Below are 16,661 nucleotides of genomic sequence, written 5' to 3'. Positions count from 1 at the left end.
TTGGACTACAACCGCTGCTGCTGATAAACAATTATGTCGTACTCAGAGAAATGTCCGTCAGAAGTCTTGACCTTATATGTGCAAATGTTGTGATGTAACTAGTTATAATATGTAACAAATTAAAGGTGGGGTAGGCGATCTTGGAAAAACGGTTTGAGCAAACTACATTTTGAAAATACACAATTCAAAAGTCCAAACCCCTTTCTTCAGACATGCCCCTGAAGCCACGCCTCCAGAGTACTGGTATGCGTAATGCTTGTTCCCTAGGATTCACAAGCGCTGCACAGCATCAATTCGCCCGGCTTAGGCCCTGGCTTCAATCCCGGCTCCGACTCAATGTGTACCTCATTCAGTCTCCTACAACACCCCCGCTCTTAAAGAACAGCCCCGATTCATACCTAGCTGGTTAATGTTACATTCCCTAGTGATTTATGTTAGAGACAAAACAGTTTGCCGGTGAACTTTCCATCATAATATAGCTAATATAGCTAGCCAAGCTCTGGCTCTGGCTTTGTTTCCTGTTCAAGTGTTCCAAGCCTCTGAGAAAGCACAATTCATGCACAAAGAGGGGTACGTGCCGAGTGGGGGTGGGGAGGGACAAATGGCCATTGAGTTTGATAGACAAATCACATTTCAGTCATTTCAATGGGCCGGTTAAAATGATTGGAGGGTGTTTTTTCAGTCCTGTCCATTCCACAGGTGATTACATTTTTAAATTTTTGTGTTAGAGCATTTAATTAATTGGTTGTAATCGGGGCGTGAATGGGATTTTAAGCAACATAGTAAAAAATGCTCCAGGAAAACATCTCCAACTCCACCTTTAAGAAGGAATAAAAACGGGTTGTACAAATCCACATGATTTTTGCCAGAATGAACATAAAGATAGCTTTACAGCACCTGGAGGGTTCAAATTCAAACTTTTTTAACTATTAGGGTCCCCAAATACACAAATAAATGTACCAAAGACTAATAAAAATGGGTTTAGCAAAATATGACCCCTTTAAGGTACTGTATACTGAAAGGTCTTCAGTATTTTGTCAGCAAGTCATAGCCCTACACCTTATATCGGGCATTTTATGTTGTTTTTATTTTAATTTATCAACTCTTTGTATGAATTTAGCCTCTCCTTTATACTTTACCACATTTCAGCAGTACAAACCCCTTCCAGAATTGTTAAAAGGTATATAATCTTTATTTTCAACAAACAGTTTTCATATGCTATAAAATTATATTGAAGAAATATTTACTGAACTAAATGGTGGTGTCTGGATAATCCCCATCCTCTGGAAATCTTCACATCTCAAATCAAATCTTCCTTATCCATGTTTTTGCAAGACTATCATTAATACCCCTTGGTGAACCCCTATAATACTCAACAGTATTTACTGTCTACTCTTCTATCAGGACTAAAAACAAGAGGAGTCAAGCAGTCATTTTCCTGTTTTGATTGTGGCTCCTCCTTAATGGTGTGTGTAAGCTCTGCAATTTTCTGGCAATTCTACCCAACCCTAGTACAACTCCAATGAATGCAGTAACCATTGGACATAATTCATCTCCAGCAACTGCCTTCCCTTCATTTCCTGAAGTACATTTGTAAAATGAATTAGCATTTGCAAAGTCTAATGTTATAATATAGTGTTAACAACCTATCTTAATCTGTCCTATAAATATATTCATCTCCTAATGCCAAATAAGAATCTCTGCTCCCTCCCTTTAATAGATTTATTTTTGACCAAGGTATCATGATATACTAGTGAGACAGCTAATTGTAAGCCAAGTCCATGCAAAACTTGGACATGAAAGTGAATACTGGACATGAGCCACAACTTCATGACATAGATCCAAATTTTGTCAACTTATATCAAATTATTCCACATTACATCTTAAAACCACATGTTTCTAATGACTCAGAGCAAAATATCACTGGTGTTTGTAAGATACTTATTTCTGGTGCTAATTTATCTGAGCTGGCAATCCCTCTTGATGCTTATTCCCAAGAGAAATATAACACCTGCCAAGTGTTAATGGAAAGGCCATCACTCTGAATTTTATTTCACATATCTGAGATTTGTGTGTCCTGTAACTATACACCGGGGACACTTTGATACCTCTCCAAATTTAAATCATATCACTGGCTGTGATATTAAAATCAACAGATGCCAGCTGCTATCATAAAAAGAAATTATTTTAACCTATTTCTATTACTGGAGAAAATATTCCATAAACGATGCAGTACACTTTTGCAATTTACCACTAAACATACTGCAAATATTACAGAAGTGTTTACAAGCGCAGTTTGGTAAGAAAAAGAAAAAAAAAACAGAACAAAATACATCACCATCATCTGCTGTCGACAGTGACAGATAATAACAATGTTATTATCTGTTAATACTACAGGTATTACAGTAATGAAATGAGGTGAGTAATGAAAATAAAATCAAAATATGGTTTAAAATATAACTTTCTACCTACAGTCACATTATTCACATGTACAGTCTGGTTCTGTAGCCTGCATGAGACATAATTACTTTTACCTAAATACTGTGTAATGTAGTACATGTGTTACTTATAATATAATAAACTAAAACATTATTTATGAAGTAAATATGATTATATTTTAACCAGTCTTTATAATATTTGAACTATAAATGTAGGAAATGAAAATGCTTAATAACTTATATGCAGCCAACATATCCCTATCAAGCAACATAGTGTCAAGAATTCCTGACCAAATTGAGTTGAGCACTTATGCTGAGGAGGCAGCCTCGTTGTATATAAAGACCTCAGCTCTGAATCGCAGCTCTAACTGACAGCCATCTAAGACAGGTGAGCACACTCATCTTTTCAGACAGCATGTGGTGTATTTTATGAGTATACTTTATTACTGTTTAAATTCAATTAAGTCAATTTAAATTAGAAACACTACGTTCTAATGCTTGCATTTAAAAGGCCCTGTTTAGCTTTCTTTGTTTTTAAAAATTCAAATGATCAAAAACTTACATGAAGCTGCCTAAAACTGTTTTTCAGCACTTGACATACACGGAACATCAAGAAATTCCTGTTTGTATAAGTTGAGGTAAATTATTAAATTTGCATATTTGCACATAATATATATACAGATAGACAGACAGACAGACAGACAGACAGAGAGAGAGAGAGAGCTAGATAGACAGACAGACAGGTAGATAGATAGATAGATAGATAGATAGATAGATAGATAGATAGATAGATAGATAGATAGATAGATAGATAGATAGATAGATAGATAGATAGATAGATAGATAGATAGATAGATAGATAGATATTAATATAAGAATTTTTTTCAGTCTCCACTAAGGTGCAACCATGAGCACAGACGCGGAGATGGAGCAATATGGCCCGGCGGCCATTTTCCTCCGGAAGCCAGAAAGGGAGAGGATTGAGGCCCAGACTGCTCCATTTGATGCTAAAACTGCATTCTTTGTGGTTGATGAAGCTGAGATGTATGTCAAGGGCAAACTGGTCAAAAAGGAGGGTGGCAAAGCCACAGTTGAGACCGATGGGGGGAAGGTATGTGGATGTCTGTTTTAATTTACAAAGCATCACAGCATTTTGTTTGAGTATTATCTGAGGTAAAACCAAAATTTGGTAATTATTTAAAATAATTTGTTTTATTCAGACTGTCACCGTCAAAGAGGATGACATCCATCCCAGGAACCCTCCAAAGTTCGACAAGATGGAGGACATGGCCATGATGACCCACCTCAACGAGCCCTCTGTGTTGTATAACCTCAAAGAGCGTTATGCATCCTGGATGATCTACGTAAGTTTTTACTAACTTCACAGTAACTAAAGGATACATTTTATTTAGACCTGCACATTTAAATCTCTATGTTACATTCTTACAGACCTACTCTGGATTGTTCTGCGTTGTCGTGAACCCCTACAAGTGGCTTCCTGTGTACGACGCTGTTTGTGTTGCAGCATACAGAGGCAAGAAGAGGATTGAGGCTCCACCCCACATCTTCTCCATCTCTGACAATGGCTATCAGTTCATGCTCACTGGTGAGGTCAAAGTTAATAATGTGCTGAAGTGAAAATCATAAGCAGAATTTAACTCTAAGTACAATGAAATTTTTTTTTTTTATGTTTGTATTTTAGATCGTGAGAACCAGTCTGTCCTGATTACGTGAGTATGACAGCAACTGATATAATTAAATATATGTAAAATGGAACTCAAGATAATGAAGCAGAACCTTTATTTGTCATCTTTTGCTCCCCAGTGGAGAATCCGGTGCTGGAAAGACTGTCAACACCAAGCGTGTCATCCAGTACTTTGCAACAATTGCATCTCTTGGAGCTAAAAAGGATACAGCCCCTGCAACCTCTGGAAAAATTCAGGTAATGTTACATGTCATGAAAAATCTTGTCAGCAGTAAGTACATTTAAATTACTTTTACTTGTGAAACCTTACATTTTCTCTTGCAGGGTTCTCTTGAGGACCAAATTGTTGCAGCCAACCCTCTGCTGGAGGCTTATGGTAATGCCAAGACTGTGAGGAATGACAACTCCTCTCGTTTTGTAAGTACTTCAAGAAATATATTAATATTTCCCTCTTGCAATATCACAAAAACTAATATTCTTAATAATCTGGATGTCTAGGGTAAATTTATCAGGATCCACTTTGGTTCCAGTGGCAAGCTGGCTTCAGCTGATATTGAAACATGTAAGTCTTAAGCGTGTAGTAAGTTTAAGTTATCAGCAGAGGACATTTATATCTATAAGTAGCAAGTAGTGGGAAAAGTGTTCCAAGTCAAAGGACTGGTGATCATGACAGATGAATAAGAATGTCTCCAATATTAGGTACCCTACTGAAACTTTTTATATTTGAGCAGTTCTGATTGACTGACTGGTTTATATGTTGAACCACAGATCTGCTGGAGAAGTCCCGTGTCACCTTCCAGCTGTCTGCTGAGAGGAGCTACCATATCTTCTATCAGCTGATGACTGGCCACAAACCTGAGCTCTTGGGTATGTTATGCAACAATATAAAATTAAGAATTATAACAGTAGACCTAGGGGTTAGCAGTAAAAGTAGTATTACAAGACTTGTAAATACTAATGTAATATTTTCCTACAGAGGCTCTCCTGATCACCACCAACCCCTATGACTTCCCAATGATCAGTCAGGGTGAAATCACTGTCAAGAGCATCAATGATGTGGAGGAGTTCATTGCAACTGATGTGAGTTGAAATCACATTGTTGATTAGATTTCTTAAGACATTCTTAAGAAATTTAGATTTCTTCATTCTTCGATGCAGACTGCTATTGACATCTTGGGCTTCAGTGGTGAGGAGAAGGTTGGCATCTACAAGTTGACTGGTGCTGTAATGCATCACGGCAACATGAAATTCAAGCAGAAGCAGCGTGAGGAGCAGGCTGAACCTGATGGCACTGAGGGTAAGTGATAAAATATTTCTCCTAATGCATTTAGTGGTCTGTTAAGTTATATGACACCAAGTAAATTCTATTATGCGTCTTTTCACAGTGGCTGATAAAATCGCCTACCTCATGGGCCTGAACTCAGCTGATATGCTTAAAGCTCTGTGCTACCCAAGAGTCAAAGTCGGAAACGAGATGGTGACCAAAGGTCAAACCGTTCCACAGGTATTCAAGAACGACAGTTTCAAACTCAACACCATTCATAGTACACCTCATGTCATGTTTGAATGGACTTCATTTCTTCCTAGGTCAACAATGCTGTCAGTGCTCTGTGCAAGTCTGTCTATGAGAAAATGTTCTTGTGGATGGTCATCCGTATCAATGAGATGTTGGACACAAAACAGCCAAGGCAGTTCTTCATTGGAGTGTTGGACATTGCTGGATTTGAGATCTTTGATGTGAGTAGATTGAAATATGTCTGAACAGTATTAAAGAGGAACATGCTTTTGAACTACAAATTAATACATTTTTGTACTTACAGTTCAACAGCTTGGAGCAGCTCTGCATCAACTTCACCAATGAGAAACTGCAACAGTTCTTCAACCACACCATGTTTGTCCTGGAGCAAGAGGAATACAAGAAAGAGGGCATTGAATGGGAGTTCATTGACTTTGGTATGGACTTGGCTGCCTGCATTGAGCTTATTGAGAAGGTACGTTGTCACTCAACTGAAAGTAAATGTTTTTATTTATTCGCAAATACTTCCTTCCTCACAATAGTTTTTAATTTTTCTCAGCCACTGGGCATCTTCTCCATCCTTGAAGAGGAGTGCATGTTCCCCAAGGCCTCTGACACAACCTTCAAGAACAAGCTGCATGATCAGCATCTTGGCAAGACCAAAGCCTTTGAGAAACCAAAACCTGGAAAGGGCAAGGCTGAGGCTCACTTTGCCCTGGTCCACTATGCCGGTACAGTCGACTACAATATCACTGGCTGGCTTGACAAGAACAAGGACCCACTGAACGAATCAGTTGTTCAGCTCTACCAGAAGGCTGCAAACAAACTGCTGGCCTTCCTGTATGCATCCCATGCCTCAGCTGAGGGTAAGAAATATCAGTGTAAATGAAAAGTATATTTTGGTGTTTTTGCCATAAAATAATAGCAATGTCAAAAGGCAATTTTCAGTTTTATTTCATGTAATTTCACTTTAAGCTGAATCTGGCGGTGGCAAGAAGGGTGGTGGCAAGAAGAAGGGTGGTTCCTTCCAGACTGTGTCTGCCCTGTTCAGAGTATGTGTGGTTGCTTTAATATATAATTATAATATTAAAAAAACTAAAATCATATCTGCACATTCCAATAATATGATACCTTTTGTTGGTGATCTATAGGAGAACTTGGGCAAGCTGATGACCAACCTGAGGAGCACCCACCCTCACTTTGTGCGTTGCCTGATTCCCAATGAATCAAAGACACCTGGTAAGAAGTGGCATTACACTTTACTAGTACACACTATATTTAACGTGGTTTAAAATAAAAAATAACCTAATTGTAATGTCCAGGTCTTATGGAGAACTTCTTGGTTATCCACCAGCTGAGGTGTAACGGTGTGCTGGAAGGTATCAGAATCTGCAGAAAGGGCTTCCCCAGCAGAATCCTCTATGGTGACTTCAAGCAGAGGTGCAGTTGTTATTACAAGCACATTTGAGTAGACAGTGGAGTTAAGATAATGCAAAATATTGAGTGAAGATGTAGGTAATATATTAACAAAACTAATATCTGCTCTCATTTAGATACAAAGTATTGAATGCCAGTGTCATCCCTGAGGGACAGTTCATTGACAACAAGAAAGCTTCAGAGAAGCTGCTGGGCTCCATTGATGTGGACCACACCCAGTACAAGTTTGGACACACCAAGGTGCACGACTAGATATTACTAATATCAAGGGATTCTGTACAAAAATGTATTGCATGCATGCTTGATATATAATCATTTATATCTTGTGTGACTACTGATAAATTATTTCCTTTGATGACACCACAGGTGTTCTTTAAAGCTGGTCTGCTGGGTACTCTAGAGGAGATGAGAGATGAGAAACTGGCTTCACTGGTGACCATGACTCAGGCTCTCTGCAGAGGATATGTCATGAGGAAGGAGTTTGTTAAGATGATGGAGAGGAGGTAACAATTACCCAATACCATTCATTAATAACTGCAATGACATGTAAAATGTATACAATAAGTAAAACTTTTTAGACACTTGATTAAATTCACTTCTCAAATGTGTTTTTTGTCCAGAGAATCTATCTATTCCATCCAGTACAACATCCGTTCCTTCATGAATGTCAAAAACTGGCCATGGCTGAAACTGTACTTCAAGATCAAGCCTCTTCTGAAGAGTGCGGAGACTGAGAAGGAGCTGCAGCAGATGAAAGAGAACTATGATAAGATGCAATCTGACCTGGCTGCTGCTCTGGCCAAGAAAAAAGAGCTGGAGGAAAAGATGGTTTCCCTGCTGCAGGAAAAGAATGACCTGCAACTGCAAGTGGCAGCCGTGAGTAAACTCATGAAACTCCACGAAAAATAACAAAGTGCATGAATTGTGTGACTTCTACATTACAAATAACGCCTTCACCCAAAGGTAACATGAAACGTAAAGATTATATGTAAGGTCCAAGTAAAACCATGTAAAACATGTTCTTGTATAATTTATAGGAAGTTGAGAATCTCTCTGATGCTGAGGAGAGGTGTGAGGGACTCATTAAGAGCAAAATCCAGCTTGAAGCCAAACTCAAAGAGACATCCGAGAGACTGGAGGATGAAGAGGAAATCAACGCTGAGCTGACTGCCAAGAAGAGGAAGCTGGAGGATGAATGCTCTGAGCTGAAGAAAGACATTGATGACTTGGAGCTCACCTTGGCTAAAGTGGAGAAAGAGAAACATGCCACTGAAAACAAGGTTCAGTTCATTCAAATCTTAACTTCTTAAAGGATACAATTTTAAGTCTCCTTGGTTAATAAGGTGTAAATGATGTTTAAATGGACCTTCCATGTAACTCTTTAGGTGAAAAACCTGACAGAGGAGATGGCATCTCAAGATGAGGCCATTGCCAAGTTAACCAAGGAGAAGAAAGCCCTCCAAGAGGCCCACCAGCAAACACTGGATGATCTCCAGGCAGAGGAAGACAAAGTCAACACTCTGACCAAGGCCAAAACAAAGCTGGAACAGCAAGTGGATGATGTGAGAAAATTCGTATTTACGATGATTTGGAATATATTTTATATGGATATCTAACTACCTTATTTACTAAAATGACTCTCAAAACACCATCATTCAATAGCTTGAGGGATCTCTGGAGCAAGAGAAGAAACTCCGCATGGATCTGGAGAGAGCCAAGAGAAAGCTGGAGGGAGACCTGAAACTGGCCCAGGAATCCATAATGGATCTGGAGAATGACAAGCAGCAATCTGAGGAGAAAATCAAGAAGTATGTTTGTGAAGAAATAATGAACTCTACTTTGTTAGCTATGTTGTTGTTTGTTTTAAGTATGTTGTTGTGTGCTTTTATTCAATGCAGTCTTAAAAAGAGTTTTTGATACACTGAAAATGTTCATATCATTCTAGGAAAGACTTTGAGACCAGCCAGCTCCTCAGCAAGATTGAGGATGAACAGTCTCTTGGAGCTCAGCTCCAGAAGAAGATCAAGGAACTCCAGGTAATTTGTGTGACAAAAATATAGATTTGCATATCAAGTGAAATACACATACTTGTTTGTTCAAGTAAATGAGCTATTTCATATCACTATGATCACATCTAGGCTCGCATTGAAGAGCTTGAGGAAGAGATTGAGGCTGAGAGAGCTGCAAGAGCAAAGGTTGAGAAGCAGAGGGCTGACCTATCCAGGGAGCTGGAGGAGATCAGTGAGAGGCTTGAGGAAGCTGGTGGAGCAACAGCCGCTCAGATTGAGATGAACAAGAAGCGTGAGGCTGAGTTCCAGAAGCTGCGTCGGGATCTTGAAGAGTCCACCCTGCAGCATGAATCAACTGCAGCAGCTCTCCGCAAGAAGCAGGCTGACAGTGTAGCAGAACTGGGAGAGCAGATTGACAACCTCCAGCGTGTCAAGCAGAAACTTGAGAAGGAGAAGAGTGAGTTCAAGATGGAGATTGATGACCTCTCCAGCAACATGGAGGCAGTTGCAAAATCTAAAGTGAGTGGTTTTTTAAAGAAATGACTGTACAGGTTAAAGTATTTCAAAACAGGAAATACAACAGAAAAATGAAATATTGAACAATGAAGTAGGTTATGATCATATTTTATGAACATATTGTCTTCTATATTCAACTTATTCATTGTACTTTTGATAGGGCAACTTGGAGAAAATGTGCAGAACTCTTGAGGACCAGTTGAGTGAAATTAAAGCCAAAAATGATGAGAATGTTCGCCAGTTGAATGACATTAATGCACAAAAAGCAAGACTGCAGACAGAGAATGGTATGTCAATGAAGATGGACACTTATGTGTGGATGAATTCATCACTTGGACTAACATGGTTAATTTTTGTTCTCTAGGTGAATTTTCTCGCCAGCTTGAGGAGAAGGAAGCTCTTGTTTCCCAGCTGACCAGAGGCAAACAGGCTTTCACTCAGCAGATTGAGGAGCTGAAGAGACACATTGAGGAGGAAGTGAAGGTATGAAAAATTTAGATATCCTGTTTAGTTTATTTTAACACTGATTTTCAACATTTTGAAAATAATGGGACCCCTGACTACATACCTATGTAGATGTTCCTTTACAGACGTGAATTACAGATAGTATCATGGGATCATTTCAGAGGTTAAATAAGAGCGTTATGGACAGAAAAAAATCCAAAATGACACAAAATCTAACAGGTCAAGGGTATATTTTACGTAACTCGTATTACTTTTTAGGCCAAGAACGCCCTGGCTCATGCTGTCCAGTCAGCCCGCCATGACTGTGATCTGCTCAGAGAGCAGTTTGAGGAGGAGCAGGAGGCCAAGGCTGAGCTGCAGAGAGGAATGTCCAAGGCCAACAGTGAGGTGGCTCAGTGGAGGTCCAAATATGAGACTGATGCTATTCAGCGCACTGAGGAACTGGAGGAGTCAAAGTATGAATAGTGCTTTCTGCTTTACTTGATAGATTCCTCTTTTAAAAATAAAATACTCTTGCAAATATATGTAATATGAATGAGTCACAAATAAATCCTTCCTCATCAAAGGAAAAAGCTTGCCCAGCGTCTGCAGGAGGCTGAGGAATCCATTGAGGCTGTGAACTCAAAGTGTGCCTCATTGGAGAAGACCAAGCAGAGGCTGCAGGGTGAGGTGGAGGACCTCATGATTGATGTGGAGAGAGCTAATGCTCTGGCTGCCAACCTCGACAAGAAGCAGAGGAACTTTGACAAAGTAAATGACTATCAGAAAACAAAAGAAATAATGCAATCAATATTACTTCTAATATATTTATTTTACTCATCTACATGTTTCTAGGTCCTGGCAGAATGGAAGCAGAAGTATGAGGAGGGTCAGGCTGAGCTGGAGGGAGCCCAGAAGGAGGCTCGCTCTCTGAGCACTGAACTGTTCAAGATGAAGAACTCTTATGAGGAGTCTCTGGATCAGCTGGAGACCATGAAGAGAGAGAACAAAAACCTGCAGCGTATGTCAATTTTCCAGCTGGATTTAAAGCTTAAAGGATCTGAAATCAGAGAATATAAATATAACAAATTAAAACAAGTCTAAAATTGCCCTCTTTTTTGTCTACAGAGGAGATCTCAGACTTGACTGAACAGATTGGTGAAAGTGGAAAGAGCATCCATGAGCTGGAGAAAGCCAAGAAGACTGTGGAGACAGAGAAGTCTGAAATTCAGTCAGCACTGGAGGAAGCCGAGGTAATATATTTTCAAATAATAGAATTTTCTTTTATGTTTTCCATTCTGTATATCTAATTGCCATGTGCCATTCAATTGATATTCCAGTCAATAAAAGTAAGATTGCTTTCATAATCATACATAGGGCACACTGGAGCATGAGGAGGCCAAGATTCTCCGTGTTCAGCTTGAGCTCAACCAGGTCAAGAGTGAGGTCGACAGAAAACTGGCAGAGAAGGATGAGGAGATGGAGCAGATCAAGAGGAACAGCCAGAGGGTCATCGACTCCATGCAGAGCACTCTTGATTCTGAGGTCAGGAGCAGGAATGATGCCCTGAGAGTCAAGAAGAAGATGGAGGGAGACCTGAATGAGATGGAGATTCAGCTGAGCCATGCCAACAGGCAGGCTGCTGAGGCCCAGAAGCAACTGAGGAACGTCCAGGGCCAGCTCAAGGTGAATTTAGTGTGTTAATTCAGTAAAAACAAATAGTCTGAGTACAGAAGGTTAATTTCTGTTTTTCTTTTGTCAGGATGCTCAATTGCACCTTGATGATGCTCTCAGAGGACAGGAAGACATGAAGGAGCAGGTCGCCATGGTGGAGCGTAGAAACGGTCTGATGCTGGCTGAGATTGAGGAGCTGAGAGCAGCTCTGGAGCAGACTGAGAGAGGACGCAAAGTGGCTGAGCAGGAGCTGGTTGATGCTAGTGAGCGTGTTGGACTGCTTCACTCTCAGGTTGGACTTTCATGATTCACATCAAGTTTAAAATGCTAATAATATTTTGAATAAATGTAAATAGAATATTAAACATGACTTTCTTGACCAAACAGAACACCAGTCTTATGAACACCAAGAAGAAGCTTGAGGCTGATCTTGTCCAGGTCCAGGGTGAAGTGGATGATTCTGTTCAGGAAGCAAGAAATGCTGAAGAGAAAGCCAAAAAGGCTATCACTGATGTAAGATTTTTTTAATTCAGGTTTTTTTTTTTTTTTTTAGTGAATCAGAATGAACCTCACAAAATATGTCTATAACTTAAAAACATTACCATCATTCCAGGCTGCCATGATGGCTGAGGAGCTCAAGAAGGAGCAGGACACCAGTGCTCACCTGGAGAGGATGAAGAAGAACCTGGAGGTCTCAGTCAAGGACCTGCAGCACCGTCTGGATGAGGCTGAGAACCTCGCCATGAAGGGTGGCAAGAAGCAGCTCCAGAAATTGGAGTCTAGGGTGTGCATTAAATGAAATAGCATGCAAATGCTTATTGTCATTGTCTATCCTGACTTTAAAATTCAACTAAATATTTTCAGTATAAATACACAAATATTTTATGATATTCCAGGTGCGTGAGCTGGAATCTGAAGTTGAAGCTGAGCAGAGACGTGGAGCTGACGCTGTTAAAGGAGTTCGCAAATATGAGAGGAGAGTGAAGGAGCTGACCTACCAGGTAATTATCAATTTACCAAAAAAAAAAAAGACCCTTAAGTACTTCCAGATCCATCAATAACAATCATTAATATTACTTTACAGACTGAGGAGGACAAGAAGAATTTAACCAGACTTCAGGATCTGGTTGACAAGCTGCAGCTCAAAGTCAAGGCTTACAAGAGACAGTCTGAGGAGGCTGTAAGTAAAACACAAGAAGTGAAAGATCCTCTAATGTTAATCATACTGTTGTCTGTCTTGGAACTGACCCAGTATAATATCAAACATATCACAGGAGGAGGCAGCCAACACCCACATGTCCAAGCTCAGGAAGGTTCAGCATGAACTGGAGGAAGCTCAGGAGCGTGCAGACATCGCTGAGTCTCAGGTCAACAAGATGAGAGCCAAGAGCCGCGATTCTGGAAAGGTAATAATTTTAGTCTTTAATTTTGAAAAAAGATTATTTATTATTAGGTGCATGATTTGTACATAATGTTGAATTTAACAGGGGACATACATTTAATTTGCATATTTGGTTACTAAGGCATAGTTGTTGGCATTTACTGCTTCGACTTATGTTATAGAATACTGAATCAAGATGTTCAGTACAAAGCAACATCCAAAGAATGAGAATAAAAAAATAGAGAATTTCTATAAATCCATATTTACCAACTAAGTTATTTAAACTTTTATGAATTCTATTTTTCAGACCGAGTCTGCTGAGTAAGAGACTACAACCAAATGAAGCTCTTTGGCAGTGTTCATAAAATGTGAACCCGCTGTGGACTTCTTTTTACAATGTAATATTTCAATAAACAGTTTGCTCATTATTCAGTGCTACTTGTTTTGTTTTTCCTTCCTCCTGTTAAGCTCAAGAAAAGACTGTAGCCACTTCAACACAGAAACAAGGTTGAATTGAATTATTCCAAAAGTACAGAATGCTAAAAACATATAACTTCTATTATAACTGTTGAATTGGATAACTGGAAATGTTTAATTTCCTTAATGTTTAATATGAAAAATGTAATCATGCATTTGACCACACTGACACAGTGACCAGTACAGTACAAAGCCCAATCATGTTGTCATACTTCTAAAAAGGAACAATGATAAAAAGTTGAACGAAATTTACAAAAGTTGTATATGAAATCACCTAAATGATTTACCTTAGGCAATCAATGTATGTATACAGAGGTCCATGTAATGCTTCAATTAATAACAGAGGCTGAGCCTCCTCACAATAAGATCAAACATCTGAAATATGCATATTTACTTCATGTTCAGATAGGTTTATACAGTCCAACCAAATGTAACTTACTGATAATAGCATAAATCACACTGCCATGTTTTTGTGATTTTCTTAGTTCTTTTTTCACAATTGCTGTGGCACAGTCATAGGAGTCCCCAAGAGATCATTTACATAATCTTAATCTGCCCACTATGACTGGTGTAAACATTAGATCAAGCAATCTAAGTCATCAACACCTGTGATTGGCAGCCAACAGCTAAAAACATTAATACATACACCAACTAGCCATAACAATATGAACACTGACAGAAGTAGTAATATTTATTATTTCAGTACAATGGGACCTTTCACTGGTTTGGATGTATTAAGCAGCAAGTAAACATGTAATCGAAGCTGATGTGCTGGAAGCAGCAAAATGAGCAATGCGAAGAACTTAGAGATCTGATAGGGTCTTGATGCCAGATACCACAGCACATGTTCGGAGGTCTTTTTACTTGTCAGCTTACTAGTGGTCATAATGTTATGGCTGATCAGTATGTGTACTCTTTGCATAGAAGAAAGATGGGGGATTGCATGCGTTTATTGTCTGTCTACACTACATCTATCAAGTAAATAATTCTATAGAGGAGTGGGGAAATGGTATGAACACATAAAGGCAACAGCAAGCAGTATGAAAATTCCAAACTTCTTTCTTCTTTCAAATAAATAAATAAATATAAAATTAGATATTCTTCATAAACCTAGTCTAAGTTTTATGCAGCAAAACAGTTGCAAGAACAAGAAAACTTAAGGTATTTCCTCTGGGGAAAGTGCATGAAAGAGAACAATTTAATTTTCACCTGCAAAATGAACTTTGCAGCCAACCTTTGAATATGATGATAAATAGATGTTCCTCTCATTGCCAAACAGGAATCACTTTTCCCACATTTGCTGTTTTAATTTTGTATTTATTTTTTATTTACAATAATGTCTTACAATCTACTGTGGAAGATGAAAAATAATAACCCATTTACAGATGCAAATAGTAATATAAGTAAATATTGACAATTATTCTTCACTCAACCTCAAAAAATACTTTTACATGTTCATGTCTTATTCACAAAATTTACATTTAAATCAGCATAAATTTTTGTAGTTATTTTTATTCGTGTCTTAGGTTGACAACTCTTCTAATATTACATTTCCAGAGGCAGATAGCATCTTCCTGACTTCAATGGAACGTACAGAGGTGTGAGTTTTTGTGTGCGATATCTGAGATGTCTGTATCTAGCTACTACACCCCAGTAAAATTCTGACACTCCGACTTTTATAAGCCTCAGTTCTGGTATCAAAATTTAACAGCCTATCATTAGCTGTGTCAAGTGATATTTGATCATTAAAGAAATCTGTTTATTTATTGGACCTAATGCTTAAGAAACCATGCAGCGTCCTCCTGGTATTTACTATTATCTAAACTGTGAACATTATCAGATACTAAATATTTATGAGATAATTAAAGTACTGTTTTTACTAATCACGCTGTAAACAGAAAATGCATTACTGTGTAATTACAAGTTCAATTTCAAACTTTTTTGTAAGTGGAGTACATTTCAAGTGAGTAATTTTAAGTGTGTATTGAGGTTTATATGAATATATGTTACTTTTTCACACCCAGATTAACTAAATACTGTTCTTTACTATACATCTCCACATAAAGTACTATATTATATACAATATACAGCAATACATTCAATATAATATATTTGAGTTTTTGGCTTATTTCCTTTCATTTTTATATTTATCACATTAAACTATCATGCCATTTAATCATTCATTGTATTTTTAAATGTTAAGTTTTGAGATACATTATAAATGTACAAATTATCATGTGCATTGCTACATGAGCAATAAATAAGCATCAAGGTGTAAAGCTGACTAAACTTGACCAAACAGAAATGCACTTGTGCTGAGCATGCAGACTTACTGTATATAAGAGCGGTGCTGGATGGCTGTTCCAACTGACAGGCATCTGATACAGGTAAGCGCAGTTTACATATCTACTGATAGTAACATTTGTTGTGGCCTTTAACAAAACAGTTGTTCACATTTTTTCTTACAATTTGACTGTTTTATGTTCCATTTCTTATCCTCAAACTAACTCAATAGATTTTTTTGTTTTTTTTATGTTTGTGTTTAATGTAGTGGACAGACAAATAACTACTTATAACTTATTTTCTCTCAGCCCACTTTCCATTGTAGCATCTTGGATTAGGGACTTGTTGAGGTAAATGATTTAATATAAATCATCACCTACCGAAATATCTCACTAATTCATATGAAAACAAGTTATTATGATGTCAATACAATTTATCTTATTTTCAGTCTCCACCAAGGTGCCATCATGAGTACAGACGCGGAGATGGAGCAGTATGGCCCAGCAGCCATTTATCTCCGGAAGCCAGAGAAGGAGAGGATTGAGGCTCAGAACACTCCCTTTGATGCCAAAACTGCCTTTTTTGTGGTTGATGCGGATGAACTGTATGTCAAGTGTAAACTCATCAAAAGGGAGGGTGGCAAAGCAACTGTTGAGACAGACGGAAAAAAGGTACATTTAAGTTCATTTTTACTCTTTTGCAATCGCAACATATAGACATTAACCACAGCATTCAAAATTATCATTTTCAAATTATGCTGTATATACCATGTGGGCAAATC

At 38.3% G+C, this 16,661-nt stretch overlaps 1 protein-coding gene across 1 annotated transcript in view; it reads left to right on the top strand.

Moving 5' to 3' along the window:
- LOC115424214 (uncharacterized) overlaps nucleotides 1-16,661 on the top strand; it is a 93,894-nt gene that overhangs the window by 30,880 nt on the left and 46,353 nt on the right. The window contains 39 exon segments of the mRNA XM_030141334.1: nucleotides 3,338-3,549; nucleotides 3,659-3,802; nucleotides 3,888-4,044; nucleotides 4,141-4,168; nucleotides 4,263-4,560; nucleotides 4,642-4,705; nucleotides 4,912-5,010; nucleotides 5,120-5,223; nucleotides 5,302-5,440; nucleotides 5,529-5,647; nucleotides 5,731-5,880; nucleotides 5,964-6,134; nucleotides 6,219-6,525; nucleotides 6,635-6,711; nucleotides 6,811-6,898; nucleotides 6,982-7,099; nucleotides 7,213-7,336; nucleotides 7,463-7,599; nucleotides 7,717-7,972; nucleotides 8,134-8,376; nucleotides 8,482-8,658; nucleotides 8,759-8,904; nucleotides 9,042-9,132; nucleotides 9,235-9,624; nucleotides 9,782-9,908; nucleotides 9,986-10,104; nucleotides 10,345-10,541; nucleotides 10,653-10,836; nucleotides 10,921-11,086; nucleotides 11,194-11,318; nucleotides 11,443-11,751; nucleotides 11,828-12,031; nucleotides 12,127-12,252; nucleotides 12,353-12,523; nucleotides 12,636-12,740; nucleotides 12,824-12,919; nucleotides 13,014-13,145; nucleotides 15,124-15,197; nucleotides 16,329-16,551. Of these exon segments, the coding sequence (XP_029997194.1) occupies nucleotides 3,338-3,549; nucleotides 3,659-3,802; nucleotides 3,888-4,044; nucleotides 4,141-4,168; nucleotides 4,263-4,560; nucleotides 4,642-4,705; nucleotides 4,912-5,010; nucleotides 5,120-5,223; nucleotides 5,302-5,440; nucleotides 5,529-5,647; nucleotides 5,731-5,880; nucleotides 5,964-6,134; nucleotides 6,219-6,525; nucleotides 6,635-6,711; nucleotides 6,811-6,898; nucleotides 6,982-7,099; nucleotides 7,213-7,336; nucleotides 7,463-7,599; nucleotides 7,717-7,972; nucleotides 8,134-8,376; nucleotides 8,482-8,658; nucleotides 8,759-8,904; nucleotides 9,042-9,132; nucleotides 9,235-9,624; nucleotides 9,782-9,908; nucleotides 9,986-10,104; nucleotides 10,345-10,541; nucleotides 10,653-10,836; nucleotides 10,921-11,086; nucleotides 11,194-11,318; nucleotides 11,443-11,751; nucleotides 11,828-12,031; nucleotides 12,127-12,252; nucleotides 12,353-12,523; nucleotides 12,636-12,740; nucleotides 12,824-12,919; nucleotides 13,014-13,145; nucleotides 15,124-15,197; nucleotides 16,329-16,551 (6,197 nt within the window).

Source organism: Sphaeramia orbicularis, chromosome 8 (assembly GCF_902148855.1).
Source record: "Sphaeramia orbicularis chromosome 8, fSphaOr1.1, whole genome shotgun sequence".
Taxonomy (NCBI): Eukaryota; Metazoa; Chordata; class Actinopteri; order Kurtiformes; family Apogonidae; genus Sphaeramia; species Sphaeramia orbicularis.
The sequence above is the reverse complement of the archived record's forward strand: the minus strand, read 5'-3'. Positions and strand labels throughout refer to the sequence as shown.